This window comes from Tribolium castaneum, chromosome 8, assembly GCF_031307605.1.
Source record: "Tribolium castaneum strain GA2 chromosome 8, icTriCast1.1, whole genome shotgun sequence".
NCBI lineage: Eukaryota > Metazoa > Arthropoda > Insecta > Coleoptera > Tenebrionidae > Tribolium > Tribolium castaneum.
In genome coordinates, this window is record NC_087401.1 from 14,414,640 (window position 1) to 14,430,552 (window position 15,913).

Genomic DNA, 15,913 nt, shown 5'->3' on the forward strand with positions numbered 1-15,913 from the left:
TCGGTAAATTATTCACTGCTAATTGGAAATCACATGTACAGTGGGGTCATTCCTCCATGAACCAGTACCTTATATTTGACCCTGTGATTATCACGTTCAAGTCGCTGAAAGCGCAGCAAAAATGGCAAAAGCACAACTGCTGATATTTTTAAATTTACTCCTAATTTCGACGTCCAAAACTAATCATTCCGTCACTAAACGGTCCCTGCTTTTTCCCCGCGCAACTGTTTTACAGGTAAGTATTTAATTTAAGATTTTATTTTTCCAGCACAATTATTGCAGTTTACTTATGGCATATCTGCCCCTGCAATTCTCCCTTCAAGATCAATCAATTTGAGTCTATGTTTCCAAGTGAATTACGACCTTCCTTACAACATTTCCAACTTTCGGCCGAAAATCATACAAGCTAAAGCCAATGACCATTTCGATTTGAGCCGGGAAACGTTCTACAAATACATAATAAAATTCCTCGACAAGTAATAATTCTAAAGTACAAGTTCACTAACTATGATTTTTACATTTTTTTATATTTATATTTATATTTGTATATTTTTTTTTAAGTTTTAATATGGAAGGTGAGGAATGCCTGTACCGAATGATATGCGAACTGGCGGAATTTCCCATGCATTTGGATCAGTCTGAGAATCTTTTGGAAAAAATTGTGCATTTTGTGTTTACGTAAAAAGTCGAGTTTTTTTAAATAAGGGTGACATTAAATTGGTTTTAGACCATCTTTGGAACTCTCAAGCAACTCAACGGAAAAGTTCAGCAGTAAGTTGTTAGAAGCGGAGAATTTGGGAAAAACTGATGGGAATTGCCATAAAATATACTCGAAGTGTTTTGTGCCCCTGTTAAGCTTATTTACAGCGAAATATATTATATAAAACCAGGCGTTGTTTATTGAACAGCAAGCTATTTTGGTGAAGCGTCATTAATATAATCCACAATTAAATGCGTGATTAACTGATCACGTGGCCAAATTGGAGCAATTTGGTTGGTCCATTCGCGTTACCATTTAACAACGGATTAAATTTCTATAAACCGACCCTTAGCCCTTAGGTTCGACCTTAATTGTTGAATATTATCAGTAAAAGCGATATTTACGATTCCCAGACAATTTTCCTCACAAAAAGTTGGGGAATTCAAGCTTTGTTTTTTCCCCAGTGAGCAATCTGTCATCTGTCAACATCATTTAATTTTCCGAAAAACAGTATTTTTTCATGAAAAATCATCCAATTGCTAAATGAAATGCTACATTAACAAAAAAACTCGTATTAACACATGCAGCTATGGGCACAGTACACGCAAAAGTGAGTCGAATCGGAATTTGCTCATTTCTAAATTTAATATAACCTCAATTTCAGTCGGAAGAAAATGCCCCAATTCTGCCTACGATCCCCCAAGAACACATTAAATCAGAACCTGCACAACACCAAGACCAGCGCGAGATTTTTCTAGACGGGGTTAAGGTGCCCTTCAATACTTTAATAAACGGAATTTTTAACCCAAATTTCAGGCCCGTGTTGATAAAATTCACGTGGATGGACTGGCCCGGACTAAGGACGATATAATCGAAGACTGCATCAGGGATTTATTTAAAGCGGCAGATTTCCAAGACGTGCTCCTCAGGGCGCACCGGGTAAACATAACCCCACATTTTTTTGGTCGGTTAATACAAGTTTTTAGGCGCGCCTTAAACTTGATGAGTTGGGATGTTTCAAGAATATTGCAGTTTTTATCGATACGAGTAAGGGACAAGGTGCGAGCCCTGACGGACTTGAAGTATTTTATTCAAAATTATGATTGTTATCACAATTGATTATCTAATCGCAGGTTACTTTTAACGTTACTGAACATAAAAGGGTGACGGGAGGGGTCACCACCCAAGTGGGGAACAACGAAGGGGCGCTGCTTATCGGCTTAAGGGCTCCTAATTTATTTGGACGTGGGGAGAGAGTGCAACTTGAATACAGTCATGGGTCCAAGAGGACGACTAATTTTAATGTTGCTTTCATCAAACCGATGAGGGGCAAATATAGGCCCATGTAAGAGCTTTGTTTTCGACTTTTAGCGAAATAAAAAAAATTCTCTCATAAAAGATACACATTGGAAACAAAAACGTCATACAGGCGCTTTTTACGCTCAATTTATGATATTTTGAATGATTTTTTTTTACATATTTTTATTTTTTATGGTACAGCGTATGTTTAATTTAAAATATGAGTGTAACTACTATGATAAAATCTAGCAAAAAAAATTTGATTGTAAGGTCTTGTGAAAACAGTGTTTCAAAAATATTTTATTTTGCTTTTGCGTGGAATTTTTTATCTAATTTCAGAAACAAATTGTAGGTTTACCACCAGTGTGTTCCAATCAAACGCTGAATGGCCTGTATCCGGTTACAAACAACTGGATAGAGGTTTACTTTTTGACTTTGGATTCCACTCAACTGCCTTGGTATTTAAATTTCAATCGAAATAAATTCCTACAATATTTATTGTGAAAAAATTCCAGATCAAACATAACATTCAGTGGGAAGCCGCCATCCGTGATTTGGCTGTATTGAGCAGAAATACTTCTTTTGAAGTTAGAGAACAAGCCGGACTTAGTCTAAAATCGGCATTGAGACACATAATATCAATTGATTTAAGAGATGATTTGATTTTTCCCACATCCGGTAGTCTCTTACAGCTAACATCAGAAGTCGCAGGACTGGGTGGAGATGTTGGCTTTTTAAAAAATGAATTTTTTATTCAAGGGAATTATTCGCTTGTTGAGGATTTTGTAAGTTTTGCGAAAATTTTTTAATCAAAATTAAGTTGGCATTGCTAACTTAATTTCAAGGTCATACGCCACTTTGATTAGTAAACATGATTTTTTTAAGGTTTTACAAGGAACATTGTCTGGTGGTTTCATGCGAGGTTTAAGTAACGATATGAAAATTGGAATGTCCGATATGTATTATCTTGGGGGCCCTTTAACGTTGCGCGGTTTTCAAATGCGAGGTGTGGGTCCCCATTCAGAGGGCGACGCTTTGGGCTCGATGGCCTATTGGGCGTCAGGATTGCATTTGTTTAGTCCTTTGCCGTTTAGACCTGGCCGTGGAGGATTTGGTGATTTGTTTAAAACGCACCTTTTTATCACTGCAGGAAATGTGGGGGATTTCAGCTTGAGTAAGTATTGATTACAGACTATCAAACATGACGTCACATATTTTTGATTTTTTTTGGACTGTTTTTCGATTAATTACGAATGTTAATATTGATAAAACTTAAAAATATGAAAACAATAATCGAAATTTTATGATTTTAATGATTATAGAGGGCTCTGTTAAAATTTAATTCGTTGTTAAAAGGTAACAACGCGAATGGACCAATCAAATTGCTTCAATTTGGTCACGTGACCAGTTAATTACGCATTTAATTGCGGATTAAATTATCTAATGGTGCTTCTATAAACCGGTCTTTAGCCTTATTTTAACTGCGTTTTTTCCAGCAAAAAATTCTTCTAAAATTTTTTGCTAGTACTACCAAAATTACATTTATTTGAATTTTTAATTTTTACTTTATTATTTTTTGGAACTAGCTACATTTTTTACGTATTTTTTTATCACAAACAACATTTACACATCACTTGTTCTCATGTGACGTAAGAAATAACAAGTTTTCGCAACTACTTAATAGTAATACAAATAGTAATTAATTAGTTCGTTAATTAATTAATTTTAATTAATAAAAAATTAATTTTTAATAAAAAACCATAGGCAGAGTAAAAAAATACAAAGTTTTTAGTATATATTAAATACTATATTTAATATAAATAATAGTTAAAATAAAATATATAAAAATAAATATATAAAATTTAAATATATAGTATATATACTATATACTAAAAAATTATCAAAACTACAATAACCGAAAATTTATGATGTTATTCGTTTTTGAATTGTGAGGTCATTATAATTTTTTTAATGACAACAAACATTTTTGTTCACTGTTTTAGATAGTTTGAGATAGTATAGATAGATTAGTATAGTATAGTTTTTATCTTTTTAGTAATAAGAAAGAAATATAAAAAATAGTTAAAGTTAAAAATTAAAAAAATATTTTAATAAAATTAAAAAAAATTAATAGTTAACCATAATGGACTTTACTTTTTGTTCTTGACTTATTATATTTTTTTGTATAATAAGCATGAAAACACTTTTTTTTACTGGTAATATTATAAGCCTTTTTTTATGAACACTATTTTAAAACTCGTTTCCGTAGGCAATGTGTTTAAAATTAAAATGTTCCCACAACAAAGATACGAAAACGCTTAAAGCTCTCGCATGCGCTCGTTGCATAACGACAGCCCTCGAACTGGTTTTTGCACTCGTATTATTAATAACTAATGTTCTTCCTAGGCGATAAAAACCTGATAGACTCGCTCACGGCAAGCGTGCGCATATCATACGGCGTGGGAATCGCCCTTCGTCTCGGAAACATGGCCCGAGTTGAAGTGAACTACTGTTTTCCCCACACGTTTGAAAAAGGCGACCAAATCCATCCAGGAATCCAATTCGGAATCGGCGTACAATTCGTGTAAAATCCAAATCATCATAGTCATTTATTTCGTTGAAACTAAATAAATAATGTACACTGTTATTGAAATAAAGTTGTTAACACTGATTCGTATAACGCGCCATTTGGAGTTGGTTATTTTTAGTAACTTCGTTGGCGCTGCGTTGGTGACCTTAGCGACGAACTTCACTCGGTTGGTTTGTGTCAACGCATGAAAGTGTACATGTCATATGTTGCATCTTGCACTTAGAAAAACACAAAAGTGTGGTCTTTTGCCGAATTTATTTTACATGAATGCTAACCAAAGTGCACAATGATAATCGAGCAACCTGAAGCGTTTAAAACATGGCTATCGGCTGTTTTGAAACCGATGTGAGTTGACCCCATATTTGTACAGCTTTGCCATTTAAGAATGTTAATTTTCGAATTAATTACGCGCCGGAATCATTACAATGGTGTTTAAAGTCAAAATCCCTTGTAAATGAGTCAAAACCATCGGCTTGGGTGAATTTGGTGTTACATAACCTCACTTCCAGTTTCATGATGGCGTAATGTCAACAATTTTTTTTTTTCTCTTTAGGTGCGATGCAGATCCTGCAGCGCTTGCAAAGTACGTTTTGGCTTTGATAAAGAAAGATAAATCCGAAGAGGAGCTCCACCGGATTATGGTGGGTCAGTTGGAGGTTTTTTTGGAAAATGGTAAACTATTTAAGTGTGGCGTCCAATAGTTGACTGTGTTGCCTTTCCAGAGACTGAATCTTTTGTAAATTTAGTATTACGTACGCTGGAAACGCAGGATTATATTACCACGCCAGTTATACCAAACACAAATCCTCCAAATCCAATTATGATGAAAACAACCAAAGAAACGAAACCAATTGTACATCCTAGCGAACTACCCAATTTAAGTGAAGCGGTTAATGGCTCGAGTGTCGCCCGAAAAGAGCAGGAATCAAAACGGGACCGAGAAATGAGGAAGAGCGACACTTCAGTAAGTGTGTTATTTGGCTTAATCACATGTTCATGACACGTGATTTGTGTTATGATAATTTTTCTAACAGTGTTTACTTAAATTGCTAAATGTCATACTTGCCTATTACGTGCACTAGAGCGTAAAATTATCACTTATTTTTTGCCCTTGTTGCTCATGTCCTGTGTACAGGGTTAGTCTATTAAAAGTACAATATTTACTGTATCACAGAAATTAGCGTTTACTATTGTGCACTTTATTTTTTACTGAAATAAACGATGCTTGAACAATGTTATTACGCCGAAAAAAATCATAAAAAAGTATAAATATGCGTTGAAATTTTTCAAAATGATATTAAGAGGTAATTGTTTTTAATGATTAAAAATTTGTTTTAAATTTTATTCTCGTAAAAAATCTCTTTATATTTAATACTGGTGAATAAAAGTCCAAATAAAGGGTAATACATTATAGATTGAAGAATTGAAGAAGCGAGACTTTAATTTTAATTCCATAGCCCACTTGATGAACAATAATTTTTTAACAGTATGTATATATTTTTTTGTATCTTACGTATTTAACATTTAAAGAGATGGTTTGACACTCAAAGCATCTCATTTTCAAGGATTTATTCATTTTGGGTGAAATGTTAAAGTTATGAATTGTCAACGAAAAAATACGATGACAAAACTATTTTTGCAACCTTATTTTAATTTATAAAACTTCTTCTTTAACCTAAATAAATATATCGAATGTCCTATAAGTACCTAAATAAAGTTGTATTTTTTTCAATGTGCACACATTTAAAAGGCTTAAAAGAATTCGAAATAACTTAACTGCTCTCGATATTCAAGATATCGAGAGTGTTAATCGCCGAATAAATTAACATTTAGTGCTCGACCTTAAACTTGACCATAAATAAAACAAGTAAATACATATTTGCTAAGGTTGGCGTTTAATATTTGAAACTTTGAAAAACAGCTACAAGAAAAAGTGTTTCAATTTTACTTGACTGAAAAAAATGCAAAAGGTGAAAATTTTGAAAATATTAGTTGAGAATGGGGGAGTTTTTAAAAGGAAAATTACCCAGTTTGAACATTTTTGCCAAAACAAAAAATAAATGTATTAATAAACTTTTTCTAAAAACTTCATAAAAGTTACAAAGTTCGGTATAAGATCACTAGATGTTTCATTAGTTCTTAACTAAATAAAGACTAGATAATTTAATTAAATAAAAAAAGTATCTATAAATAATTAAGTAATTATCACTCTTGAATTGCGCCCTAAATTAGGCATTGCTCAAGATTTTCTCAAATTATTAACTTAAAAAAAAATGTTTGGCAGGTTTTTATGGTAATGTCCGAACCAGGCACTACGGTTTTCTAATATTTTTTTTTTCTAATTGTTCTATACTCTGTTTCAGAACTATAAAAACAACTGTCACTTTACACAGCTGTTTTTTTCTTAGCAATAAATTTGTCACTAGAATCTAATAATTTAATATAATCTTACGGAAACACAGACAACACAGTCTTAATTTGTGATCTATTTGACTCCAATAAATATAAGTGCGCTGTTGCCATTTTTTCTATAGTTTCGAAACAGCAGCATACCCTCATGTATAGTCGAAGGATTTACCAAGAAACGAGCCAATGCCGATTTTTTGCAATTTTTTCATAGTTTTGAAACGGAATTTACATTAATTATGTTGTTTTTATGTGTTAATTTAATGCGTTCGGAAAAAATTCTATCTACTGTTGTCAACTTATCAGCCTCAGCATATAAAGCTTAATTTATTCTCCTAATAATATATTAGGTGATTTTATTTTTTAGGAATGTGTTTTTTTTTTTTTTTTTTTTTAGGACAAAGAAGATAAGTCCCGCGTTCGGTCCCGGCACCGTTCGTCCTCACGCAATCGTTCGCGTTCCCGTTCATGGGATCGTTCAAAACGTTCGAAATCACGCGATCGCGACCAACATCGTCTCGATCGTGAAAAACGTGACCGTCCACGCGCTTGGCGAAACAAATCACCGCCACGACGATTCGATCGACGACGCTCCAGAACACCGTCTCCATCGAGAGGACGTTCACGGTCTCGAAGCCCTAAACATCCACACAGAGGTGGTCGGTACCGAAATAGGACGCCACCGCGGAGCACAAGCCGCAGCAGGTGAGGGACATATTTTACATGCGTTAGAATTTTTTGGATTTTATAATAGTTTGTTTGCTCAAAATAACTTGTCTTTTTTGTTTTATGTTTTTACTTTTTACTCATATAACAGAACAAGCGAATCACAGAATAAACGAAAATTTTTGTAACTTTTAATTTCAATGTAGTATTTTTTTTTAACTTCCTATGCTTTTATCCAGTATTTTAATCTACACTCAATAAATCGAATGATCATAGTCATAGTACTTTAAATTTGTTTTTTTTAGTGTCTCGTTCAAATTTGTTCGTTTTCAACAACTTCTACTACTTTTTAATAACTTTTCAATTAATTTTTAATATTTAAAATTACAGATTACTAGCAAATGTCTATCTCAGTTGGATCATCTTTTTGAAAGTATTTTTGAGATTTTTTTCTCAAATGCGAAAGTGTTTTATATCTTTGTGTTGCTATGGATAAATAATACCTAACTTTTTCTTAAAATTTTTGAAAATATATTTTTTTTTAACTAGTTTATTTAGCTGTAACTATATAGATTTGTATTAGTTTCTTTGAAATGATTATTTTTCAGTTTCTAACATTCTATAAAACTGTCTATGCGATATTTAATGTTTGATAATAGTTGGCCGTGGGAAAACTTTTTGACTGTATAACTCAAAAGTTTGATAATTCGAAAATGACTGAAATAAAAATTGAGACCACAACTGTGACAAAACCTGTAAAATTATTTAAAACATACGAAAAAATATACTTTTAATTCAGGAATTGAAAAGATAAAAAAAAATTGGCACGTTTTCTGAAAATGCCTTTTTGATTTTGATTTTTTACTGTTGTCTGATTTATGGTAAATGTTTTATATTTTCTATGAGATTTTAGACTTGTTTTAAATAAATTACATTTTTTTGTTATGACTGGTCTTGTCGTAAAAAATACTGTATACAGCTCGCGTTTAATGACAACACATTTGTACCATAGGTGTGTTTTAATAGCCATCATTAAATACTTGTTGGATAAAATTCTGTTACCTAGTTTTAGTCAAGAATCCAATGTTTTTTCATGTCTAACTATACTAAATAAAAATAAAAATATTTCGTTTTTCTATAAACTATAAAGGTTGAGTTCTACACAAATACAGGTCAGAAAAGAAAATAATAAATTTTTTGAGAAGATCACAATCTTAAGTTTATACTATTTAAAAGCTTTTATTTAACAACTTGCTTTGTTATCTGTCTGTCTGTTTCATATTTTTGGAGCCAAATTTAAAAGTGTTTCCGTTGTCCCAATGAATTGAAATTTTGCACACTTACGTAATCTGCGTGATAATGTAATCCTATGTGGTTAAATACCTCCTAAAGGGGTTAAATGGGGTTTTGAAGCGAAAAATCTCAGCGAAATTAAATCCCAGAGAAAAAGACTAAAAAGCAATAAATAAAAAATTCATCTTCCTTTTGATTACAAACTTTTCTTTATCCAGACCCATTTATTGTTCCTTGTCTCTGTTTTTTCAAAATAGTGAAGACGAAGTTTTTAGCAATGTTATTGATAACCAGTCTTAGAAATTATTTAAGTAAATTGCTAATGGTGACCATAATCGTTTTGATTGCTTTTGATTTTTTGTAAAGTCCAATTTTCTCTGTACTTTTATACTGTTAATTACAAAAACCGGATATTGATATCTACTATTTACTCAGATTCCGGTTCAGCGTTTCCGGGTTCGATTTTTTTTGTTTTTTTTACTTTTTCACAATTTTAAAATTAAAAATTTTTATGTTTTAAGGTCTCGATCAGCGGAAAAATCCCGCAAAGACTCTTTCAAAGATAAAGATGCCAAAGAGGGTCATTCACGACCTGGCACACCTACACAAGATTCGAATCATGGCGATATGGATCTACGATTGACGAATAGCACCCAAAGTATACAGAGTGTTGTAGTACAACAAAATTCAAAGAGAAGATGTAGGGATTTTGATGAGAAGGGATATTGCATGCGAGGCGAAATGTGTCCATTTGATCATGGCGTAGATCCGGTGGTTTTAGAAGATTCAGCACTCAGTAGCGTTTTGACCTATAATCCTAACGCTCCGCCCACTGATGTACCTCCCATTGGAGCCCCACTTTTAAACGCGGCTGGCCATGGAATGATGGGACCCAGAGGCTTACCACCAGAATACAACCCGCAAGCACCGTCAATGTGGACTGGGAGGAGTGGAGGTGGCGGTGGGTTCAGGGGGCCCAGGCCGATGGGAATACCAAGGGTGGGTTTTTTAAGATTTTAAATTACGTTATTACTTTTATTACATCAATAATAACAAGCGTTCATTTAAAAAAAAAACTCTAGAGTGCTTTGAAATTAAGAAACAATTGTTTTGTATGTGTGTGATTAATTCGTTCTCTCATAACCTTACTTTTTGACAATTAAAAAGATAACAGATTTTCATAAAAATATTTATTTATTATTTATAAAAACTGTTGGAAATGTCTTCCTTGTTGTTCACCACACATAACACATCGTCTCTGAACATTATTTAACAATCTTTGGCTATGAATTCTGGTTTAGTAGGCAACCAATAGTACAATGATACAAATTGATCTACGAAATCCAGAGCATGCTGCGAGTTTTTTTAATAATGAACACCTGATAGTATATTTTTATACGAGTTTTATATCGTGGTACGAATGGTTTTGGAGCACGACGAAGGATTGCCACAATTAAGTCTTATATATAGAATGAAACCAAAGTAGAAAAACAAATTTATTATTATAACCAAATAAAAATATTTAAAGATGTAAATTTTTTGAGCAGAAAAAGTGATTAATAAAAAATATGAATTAATGAAATATCAAAAACATGGAGGCAAAATTGAATGGCTTACTATGGTTAATTAAAGCACGGAAACAAATAAAATAAAAAAATAAAATAATAATAAATATAATGTAAAATTTAGAGTTAGCGATTTGAGAAAAAAAATATTGTTAGGGTCCGATGATGGGCGCCTTCCCCAACCAGCCGAACATGCAACGTGAGCTGATCCCGGTGCCAGTGATGGACAACAAACAACCAGAACAGTACCCACCGATGGGTTTCCGTCAACAGTCGAATTACGCCGGTAATAACACCAGTGACCACGAGGCACCATTCAAAAAGAAAAGTTTCGATTTTAATCGTCTAGGTCCAAGATCAAAAAATCCAGCAAACTGTTCATTAGAATTGAAAAAAATCCCACAAGGACTCAACACCATCACACACTTGAACAACCATTTTTCGAAATTTGGAAAACCGGTCAACATCCAAGTGAACTATGAAGGTGATCCCGAAGCAGCGATCGTCACTTTTTCTAGTCACGCTGAAGCCAACGCCGCCTATCGCAGCACTGAAGCTGTGCTCAACAATCGATTCATTAAGGTTTTCTGGCACAATGGCAGTTTGGAAGGTGAGTTTTTTTGTTGTTTTTCTTTTGTTATTAATTTTATTTTTCAAAATCAATTTTTTTTTGATTCAAAGTTTTTACAATGATATTGTGTGTTGTTTTGACAAAAGGTAAACAGGAGAACGTCCCTCCGCGTTCGGTTAAAGATCGTCTAGGGGTTTCGGCTATTGTGCCGCCAAATACTAACAAAGTCCTCAATTTAGTTCAGCCACGAGCAGATAATGTAAGCGAAGGTGAAACGCAAGATAAAAGCGGAAAAACAGCGACTGGAAATAAAGAAGAAACTAAAGCACAAGCAGCTGCTGCGATCAAGAAAAATCAAGAACTTCTTGCCGCCAAAGAAAAACTCAAAAAGAATCAAGATGAACAGAGGAAGGAAGTGCTGAAAATTAAAAATAATCTCAGAAAGAGGAAACAGGAACTGCTCGAAAAACAACTGTCGCAACAGAAGATCCTGATCGAAAAAATGGAGAAATGTAAGCAGACCGTCTGATTTTACGTCTAAATCCGCGATTAATTGAATTATTTACTTGGAAAAAGTAAAATTGTGACAATAAATTTTGACTCATTCGCTGCGCTCACTCATTTTGGCAAACATTATCCGTGTTAAACAATATTGGTCTTTTCATAACTAATTACGTAAATAATTTTTGTGTCCTAAAATTTGCCTGCTGTTTTTTTAATTGTGTTACCATTTTGTATTTTGTTTTAACTTATTTTATAATTTTCTCAATTATTCACAATTTTTTTTTATTGAACTTATTTTCTCATTGAATTTTTATTTAATAACGAATTGTTATTATTAAACGTTTTTGTATATTAGAAGTTTTTAACTCCGTATAAAACGAAAAAATTAAGCAAAAAAATAAAACAAAATTAGAAAAACAAATAATTCTAGTAAGTATTAAAAAATCCAAAAATTAAAGCAAACAAAATTCAAAAAAAAGAAGCAAGTCTTTACTTGTAAAGACAAATAGAAGAAAGATAATGATAATGATAAAGCAAAAAAAATATACTGACTTATTTGATTGAGACAAAAAAAATTGGTACGCCACTGGTAAAAGCGGCAACAAATCGTAAAATTCCACCACGGTTTGCAACTTTTCCGTGTTTTCGGTCCTCAAAATCCGTGCAATTCCACCACTGTTAAGGTTTTCAATATTTGATCACTAACAATAAAATTTTTACTTTTCTGCAATTGTAACATTTACTTGTAAAGACAAAAAAAGTAAGAAAAGAAATAATCAACCGACATTTATAATAATGAAAATAAAAAAGTAGTTTGTTATAACTTATAAGCCATAATTTTTAGTACCTCCTGGTCCGCAACGCGACCACATAATGGAGACGATCAAAAAAACGCAAGAATCAATCGAAAGTATCAAAAAAGACCTCCTTCAGTCGGTTTTAACGGCAAAAACAGCGCCCCAAAAGAAAGCAAAGGAAGACGTTCAAAGAGAAATGCTCGATGCTGAATTAGATTTGATTACTAAGCAGCAAGAAGGTGCTGATACTTCGGAAATACAAAAGAAATTATTTGAGTTGAAAGCTCGTGCTGCTATGACTAGAGGACGAGGTCGAGGCAGAAGATACAATCAAATCAGTCGGCATTTGTTAAGCAAGAACAATCTGATTGATAATGGAGGTTTGTTGAATGGAATTGTGACAAAATGGAATACGAATTTGTTGTTTTAGGTCTCAAAGGTAACATAAAGACGGTGAATAAAACAGCGTTCCAGAAACATACAGTTGATCATAGGCCTACTCGATTGTTAGTGTCTGGGTATGAGGCGGACGAGCAAGAAAGCGTTCTGAATCATTTTCAAGTAAGTTGGAAAAAAAAAGTTTTCGATGTTTGAAAATTTTACTGTGGCTCCTGGCGACCCATTCTTGCACACTATTTACACTTTAACACTTTAGCATTTAATTCACAATAATTAATGACAGCTGTGAAAACTGAAATTGAATTTAAAAATGGTTTGATGGAAAAGATTTTTTTTATAAAAAAAACTATATTTTTTAAGTTGTTTGGAGAGATCGCCGATTACGTCGTCGATTCAACTTTGCCGAGCATTACATTGAACTACAAAACACGTAAAGAAGCCGAGATGGCGCTACTAAAAGGCAAACATTTTCAGGTAGTACTTTTTTCTTTTGTTTTGTGTTTTATTCTAGTGTTATTTTTGCTAATTTTTTACAGGACCGTACTTTGTCCATCACATGGTGCAGCGGAGTTTCGCTAAACAACCAATCAAGACCGGCCACACGTACAGTTTTAATGTCCGAATCGGAAGAGGATCGATTAATTGAGCAAAGTTTACCAGAAGGAGAAGAAGATGTAAGTAATAGTATATTTAGTTACTCTGATTTATTTGAACAATTATTACGAAAATTTGGTTACTGTTTTCGACCGGAGGGCGCTAGTTAATTTTATTCCCGAATTACACATAAAAAATAATATTAAATGTGAATATTGCAGCTGGGGCCGGAGCTATCCGAGGAAGCCTTGCTTCAAGACGATGAAGAAGAGGACGATGAAAGCGAGGATCGGTCATGGAGGCGATAGTTTAACATTTGGTGGCCATATTTGTTTTTCACCTGTCATTAGTTTAAAAGTTGTATAATTTTTGCCCTTATTATTTTACTTTTGAAGTTTGCTTGCTTGTAAAAATTTTATGGTGTATAACTGTATAGTGGTGATTTTCAAATAATTTTATTTTTGCTTTTCTATTGTAAGCTATGAATTTGTTTTTGGACGAGATACATATTCTTCATATAAAACACACATGAAAACAAATTCTTAGTGGTTTGTTTGTTTGTTTATAACATAAGACGTTATCAGTAAGAAAAAAAAAGATGCCCCCACTTAAAGAAAAAATAAAAATAAATGAAAAAATATACTAAAAAAATAGAACAATTTTAGAAAACATTAAATGAGAAAAAATGTTGATGTATTTGTATATTTTATTATATTTACATAACATTCGGGGGCATCAAAAAAATTACAAGTTTCGCACAAAGGTTTCACACAATGAGATAATTTCAGGGCTGCAGCTTTACACCGGTTCAGGTAAGAGGATTTATTGCGACTTTTTTTTTGTTTAATTACAGAAAATTTCGTCAATTTAAATCAAAAATGGACACCGCCAGAACTGCGCAAAAGAGAAAAATGGGGGGAAACAACCGCAGAATTCGAAGCTTGCTCAACAGAGGGCACTGTTATAGGTAGGTGGACATGGCTTCCTAGATATTCGGGTTTTAGGTGACTTTTATCAATATTATACAAAATAAGGAATACACAATACATTATGATATACGGCACTCAAACTAATAAATTCCGTTTGTAGCATTAAAAAAAATTAAAAACAACGCCAATAAAAAAAAAACTTTATTTGCATTAAATTTAGAGCAAGCGACTTTCATCGATTGAAATTAAAGTCAAAATCAGTAAAACGTGTCCAATAAATTATTTCAATGTTTTATTTTATTTATATCTTTTCAACATGTTATTTAAAAAAATTTAAAAAAATGCACATCCGCTACAGTTTGTAGCAAGACATTAAAAATAAGGCGACCTGAGAACCATAAGGTTCTAAACGACTTTTAAAAAATTTTAAACAAGAAAAAAATTCATGTTTGCAGGTTAATAAAATTTCTTTATTATATAATTTAAATTAAACTATAACCTCAAAATGACATGTTATTCCAATTTATTGTTTTGCGGAACCTTTTTGATTCCTGTGAGAAATTATTTGAAATTTCAATATGGTTCTTAGGTCGCGATAAACCAATTGGGAATAAAAAAAATGCATGACCTTTATGATGTCTTTTGTTCTGATGCCATCTTCTTCTTAAACGGACCTACTGCAATAGAAGAAAACAATAAATTAGAACAATGTGCCTTTAAATTACTAGTTGAAAATAATACAGATGTGAAATAATGTCCTAAAAATAAAACAGTGGAAACCTACCCTTTAATCCGGATTATTGTTTCCTTCTTGAAGTCCATTCCATTGGCACTAACACACACTACACTAACCGCGATCACCGAATTTTAACCGAAATTTAAACCGAAAAATTTATATTAGCTTGAGCACACGTCCGTTCGCGACAACGCAAGTAACAAACTGAATAAATTAAACGAAACGGCACAATAATTTAAATAAACCGCCTCTCACGCTCCCGAAGTGACCCGTGCCACTGCTCGATGCCGACTCAAACGCTCTCGCCTACTGCGACGCACACTTATGTCACAGATTAAGATAAGAACCGTGTCACATCCGTCTGCTTATGTCACGGATGTGACGTGAAAACAAGTCTAAAACAGTTCATCACCAGCTCTAAATAAAATTCAGAAATCTCTCGTTATAAAACCGTTTGATATAAAAAAATATTTTGCAAGCATCGCTTGTTCTAGAAATCATAAAAATTTCTATTAGTTAATACATATTTCTTTAATAAAATAATATTTTATTAATATAAATATTTCTCATTAATTAATATTTATTATTTATAATAAATTGTAGAAAAAATCTGAAAAAATTCGAAGGCACACAGAAATAAGTAAAGCAAAAAAAATCGCAAACGCTGATTTTTTTGTGATTACTAAAATGGATTATTATTCGTTATTAGTGATTTATTAGAGTATCTACTTAAACAAATTACTTCAATCATCACAAATTACACTTTCTTTCAATATTTATTTCATTTATGTCAATAAAATTATCCAGAGATTTCAATACAATGCCGAAAGGAACAGTAGTGTGTAAATCACAGCTACCTTGTGA

At 32.7% G+C, this 15,913-nt stretch overlaps 3 protein-coding genes across 4 annotated transcripts; all 3 read left to right on the forward strand.

Moving 5' to 3' along the window:
• Positions 1–41: 41 nt before the first annotated feature.
• Positions 42–889, forward strand: LOC103313639 (uncharacterized). Its single transcript, XM_008197432.3, has 4 exons — positions 42–235; positions 283–476; positions 562–678; positions 728–889. The coding sequence occupies exons 1-4, from the start codon at positions 122–124 to the stop codon at positions 882–884; spliced, it is 582 nt and encodes a 193-aa protein (XP_008195654.1). The 5' UTR covers positions 42–121; the 3' UTR covers positions 885–889.
• A 247-nt stretch (positions 890–1,136) lies between these two features.
• LOC655208 (uncharacterized protein) lies at positions 1,137–4,670 on the forward strand. The gene is made up of 9 exons (XM_961724.5): positions 1,137–1,310; positions 1,365–1,469; positions 1,517–1,639; positions 1,687–1,782; positions 1,834–2,045; positions 2,352–2,457; positions 2,515–2,784; positions 2,885–3,173; positions 4,406–4,670. The coding sequence occupies exons 1-9, from the start codon at positions 1,290–1,292 to the stop codon at positions 4,585–4,587; spliced, it is 1,404 nt and encodes a 467-aa protein (XP_966817.2). The 5' UTR covers positions 1,137–1,289; the 3' UTR covers positions 4,588–4,670.
• A 69-nt stretch (positions 4,671–4,739) lies between these two features.
• Positions 4,740–14,134, forward strand: swm (second mitotic wave missing). 2 transcript variants are annotated; one of them, XM_008197422.3, is made up of 13 exons: positions 4,740–4,934; positions 5,143–5,261; positions 5,312–5,553; positions 7,393–7,700; positions 9,476–9,953; positions 10,676–10,805; positions 10,869–11,129; positions 11,237–11,602; positions 12,439–12,771; positions 12,822–12,952; positions 13,151–13,264; positions 13,327–13,464; positions 13,606–14,134. In XM_008197422.3, the coding sequence occupies exons 1-13, from the start codon at positions 4,876–4,878 to the stop codon at positions 13,690–13,692; spliced, it is 2,766 nt and encodes a 921-aa protein (XP_008195644.2). In that variant the 5' UTR covers positions 4,740–4,875; the 3' UTR covers positions 13,693–14,134. The 2 variants fall into 2 exon arrangements, with proteins under 2 accessions (XP_008195644.2, XP_064214587.1); XM_064358517.1 differs by having other exon boundaries at positions 10,676–11,129.
• Positions 14,135–15,913: the final 1,779 nt, after the last annotated feature.